The 18851-nt window shown below is 40.0% G+C and overlaps 1 protein-coding gene across 2 annotated transcripts in view; it reads right to left on the bottom strand.

The window, feature by feature from the left end:
• Positions 1-7719: 7719 nt before the first annotated feature.
• Positions 7720-18851, bottom strand: part of LOC149083020 (uncharacterized) — a 48020-nt gene continuing 36888 nt past the window's right edge. For both annotated transcript variants that reach the window (XM_089236116.1, XM_089236117.1), the window contains exons 3-4: positions 11316-11763; positions 7720-10424 (exon numbers count right to left, since the gene is read on the bottom strand). In XM_089236116.1, coding sequence (XP_089092242.1) covers positions 9711-10424; positions 11316-11741 — 1140 coding nt within the window. In that variant the 5' untranslated portion in view covers positions 11742-11763 and the 3' untranslated portion in view covers positions 7720-9710. The remainder of the gene's footprint in view (positions 10425-11315; positions 11764-18851) is intronic.

Genomic DNA, 18851 nt, shown 5'->3' with positions numbered 1-18851 from the left:
GTTACAATTTTCTTTTTTTTATAATTTTCTTTTATAATTTTTTAAAAAATTTTCATTTTCAGTCATTTTCATTTGTAAATCTCGCCAAATTTGCGACATAATTAGTGAGTTTGGCTATAAATATACGACCCCCTTGCAATATGAATGACGTGTCTACACGTTATCGGAATATATTTTCTGATTGGACGTACAATCAACGCTCGATATAACGACCTCACGTTATAGCGATCATTCTATTTCAACGACCGGTAGGAAAAAAAAGTCTTAAATGTTGTCATATAACGACTGTGCTATATATTTTTCTTCCTATATAACAATCTCGCAATGTAAATGTCCGTTTTCCGTAGAACGATAGGGGGGATACAACGAGTGTCGACTGTATGCTTCTGGAATCAATGGTTCGCCCGTAATTTGCGTCGGGGATGGGGGGAGGGGGACTTAGCTATGCGCCCGTTTTCCGGGTTACTCACCGAGAAGAAAATCAATTTAGCTGCATGCTTTCCTTTCTTTAAATTGACCTCATTTATTTATTAAATTCAATAAAATGCAAACCTAAAGAAATAATTTACCTTAATTAGACCTTATGAAGTAATGGAATCATCCAGCTTAATACAATAGATCCGGTTATGAGATGATGAATGTGATAAATGAGAATGAGTCAACTTTGAAAGCTTGATTGTCAGTTTTAGTTTGATATATCATTTAATCACGAATTTTCATCGAAGAAAATCACAATCTATTTCGCTCTAGATCAGACATCTTCCAACCTGTTGCTCGCGGGGGTGAAGCACCAAGAGTGCTCAATGCTCATGCCGGATTTCGTGCTCACGATCACTTGATCAACTAAATCCAATTAAATACCCTGTAAAAATTGCATTGAAGAATTACGATTATGCAAATTCCAAGCATACGGATGAAACATTGTCTTAAAGCCTACATGGTCAACTCATGACCCGTAGGTCTAATGTGGCCCTTTAAGTATTACGATGTGGCCCGCGACCTTAACCCAGATTTTATGAAAATCAACTAAGCGGCACATTTACAGGTCAATTAAGTGACCCGCGACATATTTACGGATGACTTAAGTGGCCCACGGTGCAGTTTCAGATCACATAAGCGGCCTGTGGAATATTTACAGATCACTAAAGTGACTCATGGCATACTTACAGATCAGTTAAGTGTCCCACGCACATTCACGGATCACTCGAGCGACCCGAAGCACATTTGCAGGTCACTCCAGTGGACCACGGCACATTTACAGATCACTTAAGTGGCCCGCGACGCGTTTTCAAACCAATAAAGTGGCCCGCACTCTCCGAATGGTTTAGCACCTTGCCGTAAGGGGTGCTCTCTGCTTTATGGTAAGCATAAGCAGTGCTCGCGACTTTGAAAAGGTTGAAGAGCCCTGCTCTAGATATTGCAGAAAACCGCACAGATTGTTACTTTTTTTCCCCATTTCTAGTAGACATTTTCGCTTGTTAATTAAAAGTTGGCTGCATAATTTCGTCAACGTAGATCGCCAACCTTTTGATTGCAGCTAAAACTTCACTGACAGCAATTCACCGCCAGATTTGTTAAACTGTATTTTATTGATCAAACTTGGATTGAAACAAACGTACTAAAAAATTTTATTTTGATGAATAAAGTTATAAAATACCTGCTTCCCACATGTTAGCCTATCTATCTCTATGATCACCTAATTAATATCACAACAATGAATACGTTTTTCGGTGAATTCGGTCAGGAATTGTGTATCGATGAATTAGTGCGAAGGTGTATTATTGGCAGTGAATTTTCTCTGTCCATGAGAATTGCTGTCACTGAATTTTCTATCCATGAGTTTCTATTGCTGATTTTGTGCCTGTGAATTGTCGTTCAACTTTTTGTCTATGATCTGCTATGAACTGTAAGCCCATGAACTGCTGTCGATGAATTTTCTGTACATGAATTGTCGTTAAACTTTCTGTCTATGTTTCTGCCTATGAATTGCTATTGCTCATTTACTGACCATAAATTGTCATTGAACTTTCTGTTCATGAATTGCTGATGTTAAATTTTCTGTCCATGAATTGCTGTCATTGAATTTTCTATCCATGAGTTGTTATTGCTGATTTTGTGCCTATGAATTGTCGTTCAACTTTTTGTCTATGATCTGCTATGAACTGTAAGCCCATGAACTGCTGTCGATGAATTTTCTGTACATGAATTGTCGTTAAACTTTCTGTCTATGTTTCTGCCTATGAATTGCTATTGCTCATTTACTGACCATAAATTGTCATTGAACTTTCTGTTCATGAATTGCTGATGTTAAATTTTCTGTCCATGAATTGCTGTCATTGAATTTTCTATCCATGAGTTGTTATTGCTGATTTTGTGCCTATGAATTGTCGTTCAACTTTTTGTCTATGATCTGCTATGAACTGTAAGCCCATGAACTGCTGTCGATGAATTTTCTGTACATGAATTGTCGTTAAACTTTCTGTCTATGTTTCTGCCTATGAATTGCTATTGCTCATTTACTGACCATAAATTGTCATTGAACTTTCTGTTCATGAATTGCTGATGTTAAATTTTCTGTCCATGAATTGCTGTCATTGAATTTTCTGCCCATGAATTGCTATTGCTAATATTCTAGCCATTAACTGCTATTGCTGATATTCTGCTCATTAATTGTTATTGCTGATTTTCTGTCCACGAATTGTTGTTGAGTTTTCTGACAATGAATTGCTGAAGTTGAACGTTCTGTCCATGAACTGGTGTCGATGTATTTTCTGTCCATTATTTATTATTATTATTTTGTTTAATAAAGTCTGCCACGGTTCATCCCCATTGGGGGAAATGGCTTAAATTTCCCGACGGCAATAGAGCATGCAACGTGTTTGGTTTGAAAAAAAAAAGAGTAATGTAGTTTATGCCCATTGAATTGCTGTCATTGAATGCCGTAGCAATACAAGCAATATGCCCCGGATATTAATCTGTGAAATCAGTGTCTTCTAACAAGTTGTGGTACCTATCTCAGGTACCTGAATGCCCTTCATTTAATTTCCTTTTCCTTTACCTAGACGTTTTTGCTTTGAATTAATCAAAGAAAGTACGAGAATTTTTTCCTCCTTCAGTGCTTTTTAATGACATTTTACTTCTTCTGATGACACGATTGCTTCTGATCATACTGATAACCGAAGCATATTTTTACGCAGATTCGCCCACTCATAAGCAGCTGGAATTGCGCCTAATCTGGAAAATCTAGCAACGTCTCGTTTGCTGGGAGCCCTTAACTGAGGATCAAATGGAAAGTATTACCGTCTGCAGTGTTTGAAATTCATTAGTGAAACGGCGTCGAGAGTCTATTCTAGATTGTGGACAGTGTCTCATCAGTTTTTGACTTAGCCAAGAATTGTTTGCCCTGCAGGCAGATGCTAACCTTTCACTCGTACCCCTTTTCCATCCCCCCCTTTTTTAATGCATGCATTTTTGGCTTTCAAGCACCGAGACTCTTGCCCCTTGCGATTCAAGTACTAATTTTCAATGTCTGAAGCGAATCTGATCCTGTTGTTGTTCTAGAATTACTTTGGAAGCTTTAGTTTAGAAACTTCAAAAACATTTACTTAAATACGAAATATGGAACACGAGGAGCGTACCATTCTGTACGCTCGCGTGAAAAAAAAAATTGTATATTTATCCCTGCATATATGAAATGCCTTGGCTCTTATTCCTCTTACGTGGGAAACTTTAAGGCAAGGATCCACAACCTCCGGCCTACGAGTCAAATGCAGCCTGCGAAATGGTTCTATTTGGTCTTTTTTTTTTCTTTTTTCAAACCGAGCACAACTCAGGTCTATTGCCATAGGCAATTTACTACCCAGTGAGTTGTGCCGAAAGTGTAAGTGCGTCTATCTAACAGTCTGAGTGCGTATCTAGTGTTGTGTATGATTTTTCAGTGCTGCCATCTATATCTCAGAAGTGAACTGAGTGATGTGTAGTGACTGAATATTTGTACTGTTTGTAGGACTGTTGCTCTCTGTGGCGAGACTTTTTAACGGGGAGATCGGCTCGCATTTGCGCCTTAAAGTTGGGAACCACAGAAAACCAACTTCAGCCGACCACCACTGTGGTGACGGTGGGGCTCGAACCCGGGTCCCCGCGATGCGAGTCCGTCATTATGACCACTCGACCACCACAGCGGCGGTTCTATTCGGTCTGCGAAGGGTGTTCCTGAAAAAAAAAAAAAAAAACGTATCAAACCACACAACACGGCAGGTGCACCAGTTTGTGCCCCATGAGCGTTAATCTGGCCCGCAGGCCGAAAAGGTTTCGCACCCGTGTTTTAAAGGATCTTCAACTGTCTTCTTTCGCCACGAGCATCGTTTCTACCCGGAACCTTCAACTTTTTTTTCGAGTCACAAGTACCTACGTTCATCATTAGAAGTTTGTCCATGTGGTAACACTGGCATGTGGTCAAACTAAAATTACCATAATACGGATTCATGTCACCTCAATGCAACGTGAATTGGGGTGTTTCATTGATATGCTAAACTAAACGTATAGTATAAGAATATCTTAGCAAAAAATATAATAATAATCACTCTTTGATGCTTCAGTGAACACCGAATTGAACTGCTGAAGTTGAGACTTCAAAACGCTGTAAAATAAGAATCCCTGGTCAGTATGACTTGAAAGTTTACAAAAAATGCTCCTGAAGCAATGGATTTTCGTTTTGGCGAAGGGGAAAAAAACCTTAAAAATTTAGCGCTAGTTAGTGTTCTACTGGTGGAAACACGGGAAATTCGCTCGCAGAATAGAAACCACAGTCGGCCAGGGAAATTGAGCTTCAAACTCGTAGCAGGGGACATCATATTGAACATTCCTTGCGAAGTTGTAGGTGTTTGTTTCTCGACATGAAATGAAATTTTGAGTCATTTTGCCACGGCTGACTATTGTTTTCAATTTGCGAGTGAATTTCTTGTGTTTCACGAGTTTGTGGAGTACCATCCAATAAATTTTTAAGTTTCTTTCCTCCTCCGATAAACAAAATTCCATTGAGAATCGAGAGACTTATCCTGGATATTATTCCGAGGAGGAAACTGGAATAGAAAAGTTTCTTGCCTTCACCGGGAATCGAACCCAGAACCTTTACAAACCAGGAAGGCGCATTGACCATAATACTACAGAGACATGGGTTCCCTTTTCTTTAAACAAGCACAGTAACATGACAATTAAGTCATGTTTGTGGTATAATAGTCATTGCACTTATCCGGTTTGCAAGACGTCGTGAGTTCGATTCCCGGGGGAAACAATATAGCCGGATCCGGGTTCGAACCTCACCGTCACACCACAGTGGTTGTCTCGGCTGAAGTTGGTTTCCTGTGATTCCCAACTTCACGACGCAAATACGAGCCGATCTCCCCTTTAAAAAGTCTCGCCACAGAGAGCAACAGGCCTACAACGATAAATCATTCAATCATTACATTAAACTCATCGTTAGAAAAACTGGTAGCAGATGGCAGCACTACACATAACAAGCATTACACCGAAAGAAACTTCATGCCGGTTTCACTGCACGCACATTCCAACATGTACCAATTCGTTAGAGGTTCCGCAGAGAAATATGGACGAGGTGCATGTCTGGTTTAGAGTAGTAGTAGGGGTGGAGACAATATAAACTCTTCTCTCCCCCAAGCTCACCTCGGTATAATATTTAGAAAGTGTTTTGATTTGATGTATCGCGGGCCAAGGAAAAAATAATCAATTTCTCTCTTCGATTCCATTGCTTCAGGAGTATTTCTGCAAATTTTCTAGTCATTCTGACCAGTAGTTCTTAGTTTACAAAGCGTTTTGAAAAATTGCAACTTTAATTATAATCACTAGGGCATATTTTTTATTTTACATATTTCGCTATTTTTTACGTGATACAGAGCATTTTTCTCATGATTTTCAGGCACATCAGAGCATATTTTCGCAATTTTAATGAAAATGGTTTGTTTTTCCTAGCCATTCCAATTTTCTACTGAAAGACTTACACAGGATTGAGATCAAAAGTAGGTGGATCTTAATGTTCAGAACATCTGTACATTCATCCTATTGACATTACCGATTCTTTCTCCGCTTTTCTCGAACGAGAGATAAAATGTTTAGTTGTAGACTGGTTATCGCTAGGATCCAGGTTCGAAAATCGCTAGCTGCGCGAAAGCGTGCCGGTTTTCCACTGGAAAATTTTCTCCGCAAAGAGCAGGTAGACTTTCAACATAATACCTACGCGACATGAAAACTCAAGCATTTGCCATCTTTACTTCAGAATATGAAGGGCTGATGACAGCACTAGCAAGAATATAAAATAAGTATTACTCTGACAACATAAATATAGTAGAACCACGCATATATTCCATTCCGACATGCACCAATTCGTAGAAATTCCACAGAGGAATGTTTACCAGGTGCATGTACGTTTAATTTGTAGTAGATTTGTTGCAAGCTAGTCTTGTACTCAAGGTTCTCTTCCCCCCTCAATAATAGTGTGGTTGTAAATTGATTCATCATCCAATCTAAGGTTGCGCAGGTCACATAGTTAACTAGGCCTCAATATTTTCACATCCTTCGTTGTTTTCGGACAAGGCTATATTCGGTGTGAACTGAGGGTCTCCCTGTCGAGTCTCTTCTGCTTTACTTACTGACTCTGTGATATACATGTGGTACTTGGTAAACCGAAGAATTACAGTCAAAGCGACAATAAATTTTTTAAAATAGTATTGACTGCATCTCAATATTTCTCATTCTTACATCATTTTGCTAAAAATTAATGTCAGCCGAAATACAGGAGATAGATTTTAGAGGGTTTTTTTTTGGGGGGGGGGCTTTATAGGGCATATTTTAGTTTTTTAAGGGGACTGGTGCACGCAAATTTTCCAAAAACATACTTTCGAATCTTTCAATATTCAAATACTGTGAAATTTTCTGCGTCTAACTGTGTTCGAGTTTTTGTTCTACCTGTACTAGAAATGTTTTGATATAAACTGCTGGCAGGCATCATATATGCTAATGTTTTCCACTATAAAATGCTCTTTTCTCAAAACTAAGTTTTTTGTTGAATAAGGAACATTTTTTCGAGCACCACTCATTCAAATATCTTGAAACTTTGTGTGTTTCTCAACACCATGGTGTTACACGAAGTTTTTTTACTGAAATTATTTAAAAAGTTTTATGGCACAAAATATGGGTAAATTTTGGTGATTTTTGAAAAAGTTGCAAATTGTTGAAGTTAAAATTCGAGAAAAAAAAAGTTACCAACAATTAAAATCCTAAATGCTCGTGCTAAATTGTATAAAAATATCCATAGTATTTGAGAAAAAACATTGAGTGTCTGATGAATAGATGAATTGAAGTGAAAAAGAAGTGAAAGAAATTGAAGTGAAATAGAATTGAGAGTGAAAAAGAATAAAAATTTTTTAAATGTTCCTTAAAGAAAGGAGATTTTTCCCATAGGAAAGAATGGTAAGAGAAGATCGTGCAAAAACACGATTAAGACATAAATGCATTTTTTATAGAGCATTTTCTATCAGTTTTTAGGTCATAAAAATCCTAGACCTAATAATCACTCTTTATATGCTAGAGTTATCATATGGACGCTTTTCTTCTTATGAGAATAGACACTGTTCTCGTGACAGTAATATAGTAAATAAATTAAAAAAATGTGACAAATAAAAGAAAATTTCTCTCCCGAAAACCTCATTTTGCGATCTCCTTTATTTTCGCAGAATACATTATTAGCTCAGTTACATTTCAAAAGCATTGCTTCTTATTTTTCCTTCCGGGAATATGACACCGTGAACCACTCTGATGTACTTAATGCAGAAAAATAATACATAACCATTTTCGATCAGATTTTTAACACTCCCCCAAAAACAAAACAGAAAAAAATCCGTAGGTTCGAACAGATCATGTAAACAAATTCATGATTGACACACACACACCCCTAAACTAGAAAATAAAGTTCATTATAAGTTCTTTAAAAACAAGTATGGCTGGAACAACTTAATCGATGAAATCGCACAGAGTGACCGCGACAATAACTGGACATGGATCGGGAATTTCGGGGGAAAGATGAGATAATTAGAAAAACAGTGTCCCATTCACACATAAATTCACAAATAATTTCAAAATTCATAAAAGGGAATTGGTATATTTGAATGCGGTTTGCGAAAAAGTTATTCTCATAAAAAAGGGATGTTTTTTTATACATAATAACATTTCATTAGTTGGTTTTTTTTTTTTGTCGATAGGGGGCTACTACATCAAACCATTATTTCTCTCCTGAATCTTTCTTAAAGCTCCTCTGTGTCCAAAACGTTCGTGAAACCTCAACCGGTGATTCGTGGCTTATTCTAGAAGTAGAATTTCAGCGCCGGGTGCAGCGCAAAAACGCTGCGCGCACGATAGAAAGCCTGCTCCTAGGAAAACCAGGATTTAGGTAAAACTGCTTCACCAATAGTGCTTTATTCCCTTTTTTTAACATCACAATGAAAACCTTTTGTAAGTGCTAGCAAAAGGAAAACTCAGAAATGAGCTGTTAATCGCACATCCTGCAATTTATAGGATTCTGATTCGTATTTTTCCAGTGATTTGCTTTCGTGCAATGCTCTCTACCGACAAAAATTTGTACTAAAATTTTTTTCTGTGTCCAAAAAAGCTCCTCTTCCTGAGAATATTTTTTTCGCAAATCGCATTCAACAATATCAATTACTTCAATTTTTATACTACAGTGGAACCTCGGTTAACGAGCGATTTGCATAACGAGAAAAAACTTTGACTTATTTAATGAATATAAAATGTTATGTATTAATTTATTTTAAATCATTTTATTGCACCGCGATCATTTCCTGCATACGAGAGATGGCGTGTTATTTTATTATAAGTTTATTGTACTGTGTGTATTATTTATTATATTATTATTATTGTGTTGTAGTTATTGATTGAACTTTTTTTCAGTCATTTTTATGTGAATGAATGATTGTGGAACGAATCATACGAGTTTCAATTATTTTCTATGGGGAAGTTTAATTCGAATAACGAGCACGGAACGAATTAAGCTCGTTAATCAAAGTTCCACCGTATTTTCGAATATATATGACACCCAGTAGAAATATTAACGCTTGATGGGGGCGGGGAGGGATGTCGCTGGGCCCCAGTAACCAACGGCCCTGGAAATATCATTCAAAGAAAACCATAAAGAACAGACTTAAATGAAGCTGTACGCCGACTGAATACAGCGTCCTTCCCTGTATTACACGGACGTGCAAATCGATCCAGATTACCGCTGGTTGCTTAATATTGCGTTGGGTTGATCCGAACGTGACACGACATCACATGCGTACATTTTTTTTTCTACACTTAGTTTTGTGCTTGCTGATGTTTATTTGCAACACGCCATCTATCCTCCTGAGTTTTATGAAGGTAAGTTTCATGGTAATTCATATTGACGGAGATCGCACTCAATGCAGTAATTTCAATGATTCATATTAGCTTTATCCGCCAGTTCATTTAGGTTGTAATTCTCGTAGAGATTATGCTTTAGGCGTTTCACACAATCGTCGACACTGCTTCTGTAGCTATATCAAACTGAGAATCCGTCCGGAATAAAAAAAAGTTACGCTCGCGATAATGTAATACTGTAAGGAGCGTTGCTCCGTGAAAAGTTGACGCTCTTCGATGATAACTCATCAAGCTGTCGAATGATCACTCCTGGCAATGTGTAGAGACCTGTCGATGAATTCTTCGGAGAGCTGTCTGTCCAGAGCCAGGTACCTGTCGTTGACGCATACGGTTATCGGTCTGTCGGAGCCGTCGTCGCTCGACTTCTTTTCCAGAGTGGACGCGGTGTGAGCTCCGCCGCCGTTGGAGCTGCCGCTGCTGCCACCGGTACCGGTATTAATACGGCCGTGTCTCGGATGAGACGATTTCCGATGTGATCTGGACGAATTTTTTCCAAGCTCGTCCGACCTCACCAACGGAGCGCTTTGCCTAGTTGTCGTGGACGATGTCAGGGACTCGCTGACGTCACCGGGAGGAGGGAAGACGCGCAACGTAGATGGAGTCTTGGATCTCGATTTGGTGCCTTTTCTCATAGACGGAACCAACCTAACCGGCGGAGGAGTGTCGGAATGGGTCTTCACGGTCCCAACTCCGTACGGATAGTGATGTTGCTGTTGCTGCGATCCCAGCCAGCTGATAAGTCGCTCCTGTTTGTTGTTGTGGACTAAGGCAGGGGTTGGTTCGCCGCAGCAGCATACTTGGCGGCCACTTATGACGCAGCATGCCAGTGAGAGAAGACAGTCGGCAGTTGCAGTGGCCAGGAGGAGCAGTTGTACGGTGAACGGAGAAGCGTTCTCCACCCCTTTCCAAACTAACGCACCTGCCACGTCTTCCATGTAAACCTGTGGAAGAAAAAAAATCGCTCGCATTAGATCGCAATCGAAAATTTTTATGTAAATTTCTCCATAAAAAGCATTGGCGTCTTAACGGGTGGCCTTCTAACAGAAGGGTGCCAGATGTATAAGACTTTGATTTGTGGAAAATTCACCGCTAACAATTGATCACCATGCAATTCAACGACGGAAAATTTTCCGACAACAATTAGACACAAGCGAGTGTGCTTTGGAATGAGCAAGTAAGTGAGCGAGTGAGTGATCCAGTGAATGACAGTGTGAGCCACCTAGACAGTGGGTGGGTATGTGAGAGCGAGCTAGCTTGCGCTATTGCTTATTCACTCATTAATTCATAGACTCTTAATTGCTCATTCACTCGCTCACTTACCCACTCGCTTAATTGATCATTCATTCACCTTCTCACGTAATTGCTCATTCACTCACCCACTCACTTTCAATTGCTCATTCACTCACCCACTCACTTAATTGCTCATTCACTGAATAATTTTGTCACTCATTCACTCATTCATAGACTCGCCGAATTACGCATTCACTGATTCGTTTGCTCATTTGCTCACTCACCATCTCACTTAACGGTTCATTCACTGACTCATTTGCACCTTCACTCGTCTCGAACTGTTGATGAGTTGTTTATCGGTGAATTATTGCTTGGCAATGAATTTTCCGGATGACCAGGATTTATAATGCAGAAATGGAGCTCAAGAGCCCCTACCCCCCATTGATTAAGTCTATCCTAACAGAAGGATAGATATTCAGTTAACAAATCGTGTAGCCTTCATTAGAGGTAACACGTTCTATGACTTTCATCAGTTTCATGTAGTGTAGAGCATACAACGCTATTCAATCTAATCCTCTTTGAATAAATGTGTCAAAAAATACCTCTGCGACGAGTCCCATCGCCGTGAACGTCGCTAAAAGGCCAGTATTGAAGAATCCCAAGATCGACAAGATGAGAAGAGCTACCAACAGAGCTTTCCTGGGCGTTCGCCGTCCATCCCTCTTCCTACTGGCCAGAACGATACACAGACCCGTGAAGATGGCGAACAGCCCGCTCCAGATACCGCCGTACATCCAGGCTGACCATGCTTGGACGTAGACGGCCATACCACCGAGCAGTGCCAAACAGGCCCCGCACAGGAACTTGGCCGTGCCGAGTCCGCGGGCCAGTCTGTGCGGAAACGGGCCGCTTAGATCGTCGTCATCGTCGCTTATAGCCTTTACTGCCGGATAGTAGAAAGATGGCCGGCCTCTATACGCCAGGAGATCGTCGTCCCTGATTGGATGTGGCACTTTTTTCTCCTCCATCTTTTTCGGTTCAATTTCGTACCTAATTAGAACGAAAAGAAAATAATAAGTAAATTGCCAAATACAGTCCCGCAAAAACTTCTGACTGATTTTTCAACGGTAAACAGTCGACGCTTGTTATAACGACCCTACGCTATAGCAACCGTTCCATTACAACGACCGGTAGGATAGGATATGTATACCTTTCGATATAACAATCACCAAATATAACGTGTGATTTCGACGGAACGAGAGGGGTCGTTATAACGAGCATCGACTGTATTATGAGAGTGTCTCTGAAAACGCTGCACAGACTTTATTCATATTTCATGCACATCTTGGGCTGGATGATAGTGATAGGACCGAGGCTCTGTCACACACTTGGGCAGGGTGCCCACAAAGCCTGTAGGCTACACAAATTTTGCCACCTTTCTCCCATTCTACTCTTTCCTTGAATTCGCTACTCTGTGCTTTGACCCTCTTACCCCCTCCTTCCCTGCAAGTACACCCGTGTCTCTAATGTCACTCTTTTAGTTATTCATATTTTTGCCCAATGTTTTGGTCACTCACATACTTGCACATTATTTTGATCACTCACATACTTGCACACTATTTTGGTTACTCACATGCTTGCACACTATCCTGGTCCCTCACATGCTTGCACACTGTCCTGGTCACTCACACGCTTTCACCGTTTCAGTCACTCGCATGCTTGCACACTGTTTCAGTCACACATACTTGCACACGCTCTAGGTTCCTCACTAACCTCATTCCTCGCTTTGTAGGTCATTCGTTTGGTTATTCACATGCTTGAAGAAGCTCTAAGTCACTCTTTTGCTCACTCTCACGTGCTTGCAAACTCTCTAGGTCTTTCATTTGCTTGTCCACTGATGGTCCCTAGTTCCTTGGTGTCTGGGCAAAGACGGATTTATTGAGGGTTATACAAATTTCGTCGTCCATCTCCCATTCTACTAATTTTCTTGTTCATTCATTCCTCAAATTTGCCACCACTCTGAAAATGCCGCCCTGGACTATAACCCGCTCCCTGTAAATACGCCACTGGGTGCATACTGGAGCGATACTAAAAATAATACAACCTGCAACTCAACACGGATTGATTAAAAAATCTGAAATTCAGTTTTAACCAATCCGCGTGGAGTTGCAGGTTTGCCCTGCCTTGGGTCGAGTCAATTCGTCTCAAGGATAATCGTTTCAGTGGCGTAGCCAGAAATTTCATTCGGGGGGGACCAAAGTGATAGAACAATAGATTTGGCCATCTTTTTCCCTTTTTTCGATCATTTCCTCACATTTCAGGGGGGGGGGGGATCAGACCCCTAAGTCGTCTTCCCCCCGCTACCCCTTTGAGTCGTTCCATGCTATAAGTTGACTCGATCGTGATTATCCCATACCATGAGCTTTCGCAGATCGCGTGCGATTTTTTTTCCTTCCCCGAGATAGTTGAGGATGTGTGTGAAATGCAGGGTGTCTCATAAATTCTTAAATAGTTTAAAAATACATAAAAATTGAAGGAATCGGCATGTTTGAATGCAGCTTGCGAAAAAAAAGCGATTCTCACGAAGAGAGATCTTTTCTGTTGCAGAGAAAACAAAATTAGTTCAAATTTTTCTCGATACAGAGCACTGCACGAAAGCAAATCACATTATTCTAGAACTGAACGTTTTTTCAATCTCTTCTGTGTCCGAAACACTAGTAACCCATAGAAGAGAAAATATTCTACACACTTCTTCAAATGGAAATAATACGATTTGAATACGTCTTTAATACACTTAGGAACAAATACGTATTCGATATGCATTGATAAATACTTTCAATATAGATGTAAGTTGTCCCGTAATTTCGTAAATGGTTTGAAAGTAAAAAGAAATCGGTTATATTTTAACGTGGTTTACGAAGAAGTCATTCACAAAAGGGGATTTTCTTTTTGTATAAATGAAAAATAGTTCAAGTTTTTATCAATAGGTGGCCCTGCATCAAAGCAAATTGCTGAATTCCTTCACAGAACTTTTCTTCAATTTCTTCCGTATTCGAAAAGTTCGTGAAGCTTCAGCCAACGATTTCTGGCCGAGTGCAGTTTAGTAGTTGCGATTCGTGGCCGAGGTAAAACAACTTCACCAATAGAGCTTCATCCACCAATGTCAACATTACAATGAAATCTTATGCAAGCGCCAGTAACAGGAAAACTGTTAATCGTACTCCCCGCATTGTGTGTAGGAGTCTTGTTTGTATATGTTACTGCCAAAGCCCGAAGTGACCAGCCCAGTTGGCCAATGTCCGAAATTCAGGCTCTCACCGGGCCCTATATATCGATCCCTTTACGTACCTATATCAATACCTACGATTCGGGGTCATCGCCACGTTGGCATTTTTTTGTGTGATAATTATGGTCATTAATAATTACCCATAGCTAACCATAATTATTACGGTTAGAGAGTGGGAGTTTGTGCGGAGAGACATGACGGTTTTGTTTGGGCAGTTGGATAATAGAATGAAATAAAGTGTTTTTCTTTGGGAGTCTCTCTAGAACACCCAGTTACTTCGTCCTGAAATCGCAGTCGAGGACCTACGGTAGATAAGAAGAATAAGGGGGGAAAGTTTCAATGGAGCATAATGGCAACCCCACCATATATAAGAATGTATAGGGAACACCGTATAGGGGTCGGCCTTACCTCGGCGAAAGACCGAATTTCGACATCGGCAGAGTCAACTGGACTGGCCACTTTCCGAAGTGGCCAACTTCGGGCTCTCTTTTGCAGTAAAAGCAAATTACTGGATATATGTGTATATATACGGGGTGATTATAAAAAAACTATCCCGACATATGGGCCCCTATCATACCATTCACAGAAACTGAATGAAATTTTGGCATAAGGTATTTTGAGGTATGCGCTCGAGAATGATATGGAAAACAACAGTGTCACTCTAACAGTTACGGTTACAGTGAGAAAATTTCAAAAATATCAAATGGCAACACCAAGTTTTTTGTATTGGAATGCGATCTCCATACTGAAAAACACTAAATAGCGTTGGAATGGCACCTGTAGCACGAAAATCCCCGGAGCTAGGCAAGGAAAAAGTAAAAAGGACTTTGCCGCGAGCATTAATGTTCGTTTCATTCGTCACACCGTTTCTTCGGCTGAGATCCCAGCCTGCTTAGTCCTCCACAAGGTGATGTGGAAAATTTGTGAAACACAATAAAATGCTTTAGTTTATGCTGCTTCTCTGTCCTTATTGGTTGTCCTCACTTTTAGCCTATCTACCGCCAGTGATTTTCATGCTACAGTTGCCGTTCGAACGCTATTTAGGGTTTATCACAATGGAGATCACATTCCAATACAAAAAAACTTGGTGTTGCCATTTGATATTTTCGAAATTTTCTCACTGTAACCGTAACTGTTAGAGTGACACTGTTGTTTTCCATATCATTCTTGAGCGCATACATCAAAATACCTTATGCCAAAATATCATTCAGTTTCTGTGAATGGTATGATAGTTAGGGGCCCATATGTCGGGATAGTTTTTTTATAATCACCCTGTACATATATCCAGTGATTTGTTTTATGCTGCGCCCTCTAGCAAAAAAAATTGGATTTTTTTTTCCTTGTCTTGAAAAAAATTCCCCACTTGAGTGAGAGTGAGAATAACTTTTTCACAAACAGCATTCAAATGTACCAACTCCTTTAATTTTTATGAATTTTTAAACTATTTACAAATTTACGGGGCTAATTTGTTCTTCCCGCGCGTGATGGATTTTTTTTTTCTTCAAGAATTACGGAAGAGAAATCTACTGTGCACTCATCTTTTTTTTCCGTTCTATTTCTAACAAGCGAACTACGAAACTAGCTTTTGAGATTTACCACCGATACTTTAAATATGGATCGTCTAATATTTGTTGCCGAAAGCAGCCTGAACGCGTGAAGGGGTTAACCATTAACCACCAAACTTTTGAATTTCGAAAGAAAATTTCGATTGCCGATATTGGGATAATGGAAATATTGGGTAGGGGAAGAGTTATACATATATCATATTAATGCAAGAACTGTCGATGTTTTAAGCAGTAAACACTCGATATGACGACCCCCGTCCCGCATCCTGTAGGAGAACGGTGTTATATTGGGAGGGTCGTTGTATCGAAAGAAAAACATATACGATATGAGAACATTTGGGACTAATCCTACCAGTCGTTGTAATGGAATGGTCGCTATAGCGAGCGTATAGACTGTAGATGGCGTAACAGACATCGAGTCTGGAAACTTTTTTGTACAATTTCAATCAATTACCGTGAGTTTTAACTTCTATAAACAAAGATAATTAATTAATTTTTTTAATGAAAATACTTCTCTTACATCATTCATTTTTATTTTTACTGAGACCTGTTCTCTTACATCCTTATCTCATAATATATATATAACTGGAGATAAATATATACGTGTCATAATGTGTCTTAATGACCCCCCCGAAACTGACACTATCCGTGTTTTCGATCTATTTCCCTGTTCTTTAATTATATCCTGGACTCATTAACCTAATTGTTATTGGTGTTACATCTATTTTCGTCGGCGCGGCGTGCCGCCATCTATGTGTGTTATTTCTGTTTTTTTTTTGTTCTAAACGAGAAACATCTTCCAATTGTTATGTTTTGGAGGGGTTCAGTGGCGTGTTAACTGAGATGATGACCGACCGACCGGTCCATTCTCATTCATTCGTTAGTTCCATGCATACTCCACTGACTTCAGCGAAAGTCACGGAAATTCCGTTGCTATTGTTAGCGAGATCAAGTTTATTGTCCTCTTTGATGTAAGTAAAAATAAAAGTTATGTCACACCATTCCAAAAACAGAGCTACACGGTAAGCTGACGAATAGGGTTTTTTCCTCCCTCGTAGATGCGTATCCCTATATCTGCTGTCCAAAAAAGCCGACATGAAGAAAACATTGTTGGGGGGGAGGGTGGGCAGGGAATCTTTCCACTCTTCCTATATGCCGCTGTGGTGGCCATGGCGACGGATTTGCATCGCGTGGGCGCGGTTTGAACCCCACAGTGGTGCAAGGCTTAAGAGCAGCGTGGATCAGCGAAACTAAAATTTAGTAATAAATAGTATAATTAATTTTACTCTGGGGCCTCCTAACTGACTATAAATGATTTCTTAGGCCGGGATTACGCTATAAAAGTTTCATAAAAGGTATTTTACAAAACTTGAAAATTCCATCCATAACATTCGAGCAAGTGTAAAAAAAAATAGGCTTATTGTAATTTTTTTTTTAAAGTTTTGTGAAAAATCTTTTATATCAAACTTTTATAGTGTAATCTCGGAACCTATGTTAGAGATCGAACATAGTGCTCGCTGGTTTCCTGATTCTGTGAGTCGGCGCCGTTACGGATTGGTTACAGAACTTGAAATTCGCGTTTTCAACCAATCACCAACAGCGTCAACGTGCAGAATCGGAAACCAGTGTGCCTTATATTCGTATCCTCACAGTCGCATCCAAAAAATGGTCCGCAGCACTAGAAGGGGGGCTGCAAAGAAAGCAACTGCCGCTAGCGCCAAACTTTAAGGAATGGCAAATTGTGGGAAGAAGCATGTCCCTGACAGGGATCCATCTCTGAAACCCCGAGACAATTATCCATCCTTTTTTTGTCTCAGGATGTTTTGGCCACGGAGGGAAGCAAAAAAACCTTTATAAAGTCATCAAGTTTTATAGTGTTTTGGGCGGTAAAATCATATTTGCCCCCCCCCCCCAGCAATAATCCTAGTTATGGCCCTGCGCCGAATCCTCCCAAGGGATCCTAAAGGTAAAGGGAAGGGAAGGTCCTCTCCAGGGCTAGACAAATATATTGCTTGACATGCGTAAGGCATGTAAAAATTTTGACCGGGCATTTATTTTTTTTTTTAACCACGTGTCCGATGCGTAAAATACTGGTTCGTGCATACATTATTTCTGGTAAATTTTTGGAGATTTCTCCAGCTCTGATCTACTCTGGGTGAGTTTCAAAATGTAACAGGCATTAGAACAGTCACTACCTATATTTTCATTCTAATTTCTGTTGCATTTTGCATACTCACTACCTTTTTTTAACGGTATTGCTTAGAGCAGTGGCTCTCAACTTAAGGTCGTACGTCCCTCCCTCCGCGGTCCTGGTCTATTTCTGAGATGATGTAGATACAACATATATATGTATATTTTGCCAATCATTTTTCAAAATGACCTTCATCGCCCTTGACAGAGTCTATGATAATAGTTGCCACTCATGACCTAAATAACGCAAAGGTTCTACTGCTAAAAAATCAAAGTCATTCTAATTTGCCAATATCGGCATGACACTTTCGCTGCAGGCCATGTCCTTTTGGTTAAGCTCGAAGTCCAGTCAGAGAGAGAGACACGTGAATTGGAAGCTATTCTTGTGTGCTCCTTAGGAAAGTGCTGAAATTTGCTGGTGTGTTCAGTTTTCTAGAAAAAATATTAGAAACATAAGTCTACACACAGTTGGTTTTCTACGATTTTTCAACTTCGAAGAACAAATGCAAGCCGGTCTCCCATTTGAAAAAGTATTTCCGCAGAGAGCATGCCAGACCTTCAGCATGATACAGTCAACGCTCGTTATAACGACCTGACATTATAGCGACCATTCTATCACAACGACCGGTAGAATAAGTCCCAAATGTAGAACGACTGTCATATAACTTTTACTTTCGATATAACGACCCTCCCAATATAAGGTCCGTTTTCGACGGGACTGGGGGGAAGTTCATTATATCGAGCGCGGACTGTACAAAAAAATTCAAGCATTTACCATCTTCATTTCACAATATGGATGCTCCAGCATAGAAACCCCCCCCCCCTCCACCAAAGGTAAGTACAATAAACTCTGTAGGTGCCGATTCGTTACTCAAGGGTCTGGAGATCGACCATACTAACATCGACTGCAAAAATTCTCAAAAAATGAATTCAATTAGAGGAATGTGTCTCGCTAGATGGGGGTGTTCCCGGTAGATGGGGGAAGACCTCGATTAGACAGGTGTGTGTGTGTGTGTCCCCCTTCCGAAAAAATTATTGGTGGAATGTACACACTGATGTTGTACCTACATCATGTCAAAATAGACTAAAATATGATT

This window comes from Pholcus phalangioides, unplaced genomic scaffold, assembly GCF_987345545.1.
Source record: "Pholcus phalangioides strain wild (caught in Gottingen) unplaced genomic scaffold, Ppha-v1.0 ptg000009l_1, whole genome shotgun sequence".
Taxonomy (NCBI): Eukaryota; Metazoa; Arthropoda; class Arachnida; order Araneae; family Pholcidae; genus Pholcus; species Pholcus phalangioides.
This window is presented reverse-complemented; position numbering and strand designations above follow the sequence as displayed.